The sequence below is a fragment of the Melanaphis sacchari genome, unplaced genomic scaffold, assembly GCF_002803265.2.
Source record: "Melanaphis sacchari strain LSU unplaced genomic scaffold, SCAv2.0 Contig20_pilon_pilon, whole genome shotgun sequence".
Taxonomy (NCBI): domain Eukaryota; kingdom Metazoa; phylum Arthropoda; class Insecta; order Hemiptera; family Aphididae; genus Melanaphis; species Melanaphis sacchari.
In genome coordinates, this window is record NW_020271042.1 from 1385873 (window position 1) to 1390848 (window position 4976).

General features: G+C 24.6%; 1 protein-coding gene across 1 annotated transcript in view; it reads left to right on the forward strand.

Annotated features, from left to right (window-relative positions):
* LOC112593744 overlaps nt 1-4678 on the forward strand; it is a 21894-nt gene extending 17216 nt beyond the window's left edge. Inside the window, exon 3 of the mRNA XM_025338267.1 lies at nt 4359-4678. Coding sequence (XP_025194052.1) covers nt 4359-4430 — 72 coding nt within the window. The 3' untranslated portion in view covers nt 4431-4678. The remainder of the gene's footprint in view (nt 1-4358) is intronic.
* Nucleotides 4679-4976: the final 298 nt, after the last annotated feature.

Genomic DNA, 4976 nt, shown 5'->3' on the forward strand with positions numbered 1-4976 from the left:
TTTGAATTTTCAGTATGATATGGCGCTTATGACCATTGCGAGATTGAACTGAAAATTACTAATGTATTGTTAAACCATGGAAATGTATTGTACATTGAAAATCTAAAGTTTCACGAGAAAGAAAGAATGCATATTATTATATTATTATATTTGTTAGAAATATAAACGTTTTAGTAAAAATTACCTGAAGAAAATAAAATATTGTGGTGTGTTTGATCATATGGAAAATGTTTATTTTAAAATACAATATTTACTAAAATGAAGTAGGTATATTATTCATTATTACTATAGGGTTGGAGTATATATAACAGTGCAAAACAAATATGGTTATAGGGCCTGGTTATAGTAATGATATGGTTGGTCAAAGTTCTTTTCAGGAAGTATGAAATAATTATGGCGGACAGTAAGGTGTTAGAGTCGTTTATTAAGATATTATTTCATTTAATTATATTAATGTGTATATGTTTTCATAGAAAATAAGATATTCATATCGTATTGTTATATATTATGTACATCATGGTCATAATATATTTACACTGTTTATACTAAAATATAATAAAATAAAATAATTGATGTATGTTTTTAATAGCGCTATGATAATAACTGTATGGAAAATATTTAAATTAATATATTACATGAATTTATCAAAATTATTGAAATCAATTTACAACGTTTTTAACACAATATATATATATATATATATAAAATATGATACATATGCCTTTAACAGGGTTAATATGATAATTGTACAGGATTTTATCTAAAATTATAATATTTTTACAAGAAGTGATGATATTCGTATGTTTTGATGTATTTTACCGACGATTACATTTGTGATTGTCTTATGTGATTTTGAAGAAAAATACTAATAGCATTTTTATTTTAAATATTTTGAAAGGTATAAAGAATATTTATTTTAATTAATCGATAAAGTTATATTCCTACATGAAGTGTTTTATTTTTATAAATTAATATAAGTAAGTTAGTATATAAAGATATGAATCATATATTTACCATTATAATCGTAAATGTTTTCAGCTGTTTAAAAATCTTGAATTTCTCGCTTGTTTGGTTATTGTTGTTGAAATACGATATTTGTACCTGAAAATAATCCGTCGAACAAATTAAACTCTGTTTAACACCTAATTATATATATATATAACATACGTTTTAATGTAATAAATTAAGTCATTTATGTAATAATTATAAATTATAAATAAACATAGTCTTGTTTTTATATATATTGTATCTGATAAATTTGTTTATTGTATTTAAAATACTTACGATGTTTATCCTTGCTTGTTCGATGAGGTTATCTCTTCGTGTAAATATTTCTGAGCATATACTGCAAGAAATCTTATCAGGTACAAATGTGACTTATCGTCTGCGTAAATTTTAATCAATGTAAGGTTTTATCATAGTATACACTTGAACATGATTACGTTAAATACAAGAACACTAGTCGAACTCGAAACAATACTTTCACTTCACAAAATGATGGGTAATGAAATATAGTAAAATATAATGTATTTTAAATAACAGTGAAATTAAACGATTAAATAGCCACGGAGTACAATACAGAACTAACGTACGAAAACGAACTATGGTGTATCAAGATGATACTTTTAAAATATTTGAATACACTTAAAAACACTTTAGAACTTGACGACAATACATGACCATACATATAGACGGCAGTACATGGACTAATTAAATTTTGTACTACAATTTCTTGTTAGTAATCCGACAATACTTGACATGTCCTAAGGTCTGTTGTCATACAAACGTATAATGCGTTGGTCAAACATGTCGGGAAAGGGTGACAGGTATAGATTTGAATGCGTAATTGTGACTATGTGTGTGAAATTGAGTAAAAAGACATATACTCACTATATTGAATTCTGATGGTCGAGGTATTTATAAGGTGTACTACGACTACTGTATAACATGTACTATATGTAACGTATGCTGTGATACATCTATGTTCATTGATATAAACGTATAAATAAGGTTGGTATATATATAGGTATGCATATGTATTATAAACGTGAAGTATGTGTATATGTAGGTGATATTTATGTGAAAAGCGATGTAGGTGAGATATAGTAAATGTGTCTATTCGTATAATCGTATATTAATGTAGGTATATTATGTGTGTGTGTTAAATATGGGTGGTAATATTGGTAAGAGGAAAATATATGTCAGTCAAGTGTAATTTAGTTATACAAATTTCACCAGAATATATATATATATTTTCTTCAAAAGGTGGGAGGTAATGCATAAAGGGAAGGCGTAAAATATATGTCGGTTACGTGTCGGATCTGGCGGTGGTGTTGGGTTTATGTGTTGAGGGTCAGTTATATTGAGTAAAATTGCTAGTTTCGGAGGACTACCACGAATTGCCTATAATTTTTTGCTATCTTTTTTACATGTAAAATTTAAGGGGGAGGAGCTCCAGAACCTACCAAATCATCCTACTGAATGGAAATTAGAAATGAATAATTTCGTATATTTTAAGGTGCTATATTAAATTAATTACAACTGCAATTGACTTTTGTTAATTTTAATGATAAATATACAATCATAAAAAATTTGCGTTTTTTATGATCAGTTTATAAGATTTTAATAAATTTTAAACATAATTATTATTAAAAATAAATAGTTGTATACTTTTTTATTTTACCTAAACATGTATATTCGTTACTAACTAGGTATTTTTTTTAAATGTGTCGACTTAAGTATACTCGTTTTGTTTTTTTTTTGTAGTTTTAGTTGTGATTTTGCAGACTTTGTATTTTTAAATGTGTATAGTCAATATTTGTTTTAATCAATGTCCTTTATTACAACCATAAATAGTTTAGCTTTGAAAATAATAAATGTATAATCAATTCAATAATTTTGTGAATTAGCCCTATCAAAAGCCATATCTATATTGTTTATAATTAGATTTTATACTCAATTTTACAATTCCACGTTATTTGTGTGGTATAAATTGTGTACAGAAAGATTGTGTAATTTATCTACTGGTAAAATCTGTAATAAATTAAGTTGTAATGTAAGAAAAGAGGTAAAATTATGAAATAACAGACTATATAATTATTATATATATATATAGTTAAAACTTTAAAAAATCAATTTTTTATTATTTTTTTTTTGTTTACCATCAACTGACAATAACATTATCTTAACGTGAATTTCGAACAATTCATTTACGATTAATTTTCTTCCATCGTATGTACTGTAGATTTGTATCACCACTTTCAAACAAAAAAATTGAAAATTACATAAACAATTATGCATAATAATAAATCATTAATCATTCTGCATACTCGTATATGGGTAATAGTGATTAATAGTATTATACATCACTGCTTGTAGTTTTATAAATTTTTATACATTTAAATTAGGTAGGTACTGCATTTTGGAAGTAAATTAAATAAAGAAATAGGTATAATTAATGCATATTCTATATTCATACGGATGGATACATATAATTAATAGCTTTACCTATACAGTATGTAAATATTTGTATATAAATATAACACCTAACGTATTTGAAAATAAAAGTTTAGAATGCTTAGATAAAATTTGTATGTATTATGTATATAATGAAATCAATGCATTAAATGCATGTATTTCTTATTTCCCTGAATTCAAATCATATTCATAAATTATACGTTTATGTTGTGTATATTATGTAATAATCAAGAAAAAAAAATATTGATTTAGCTGTTTATACTGATGCATAAAGTTTATGATACATATGTGTTACCCGTATTATGTCCATAAAGTTCATTGACGCAAATAATTATGAATATTTTATAAGTAGGTATCTCTTATATACTACAGTAACTGCATTATATTATTACTAAATATAGTTTAAATGAAAGGAATAAAAATTTATAAAACTATAAACATATACAATTCTTAGAAGATAATGGGTGAAATACCTTTAGTGAACAAAAAAAAGAAATAATAATAACCCATTAAATATGGTTAAAATTGACGTTCAACAAGTGAAAATAGGGTACCTACGGCGAGTTGTTTGTTACAAATCCCGTTATTATTATTATAATAAAAAAATTCGAATATTATCTCTTTTTTAACACATAATATGTTTTTTGTAACACCTGTAAAAACTTTAAGTATACTTTATTCATAATACGTTAATTATGTATGTAAAAAAGAAACTTTTAAATTTTTATTTATGCATTAAGATATGAAACCGTGATAAAATTGAGTTGCAATCATAAAACTTGTTGACTTTATTTCACGAGCACACGAGTATATTAAAATATACTGCGCTGTGTCAAGGACTTGAAATTTTATTATAAACGGTTTTTTATTTACTGTTACAGATTACAGGAGAAGCTTCTAGTAAATCTATAATAATCAAGAATTCTTTAGAACCCTTACGTTCAAAACAATGATTTCAATAAAACAAATGGTAAAAACGAATTTTTCTCCTGTAAATTCAAGTGAATACTGTTTTAAATACGTTGTTATCGTGCACGAATTCTTTCGTTGTAAAAACTAACTGTACTATATGGTTTTGATAAAGATTGACTGTTCAAAACCAATGTAGATGATTGGTAAGTGACGAAATTTATTTAGATAAGACATATTGCCATTAACCTTTATATGTTATTTGATTAGTGAAAGCTAATTTTTGTAAATATTCGATAATATTGATAATTAATTTTTGTAAGAACATACCTATATTAATGATATTAAAAATTCTCGTTAAAAATAAAAATCGAGATAATGATAAGTATTAATTAGGTATAGTAAATATTATATGTTTATTATAATATTTTTGCTAGGTTAATTTTGTTATGTAAAACTTGATTGTATCTAATATCTTGGTATAATTTGGAATACAATTATTTAATATACAGTTGTATTTATATATATTTTAAAAGTGTAAAAATTAGTGTGATTGATATTTAATAACTTTGTTAGTCAATTATGCGGAA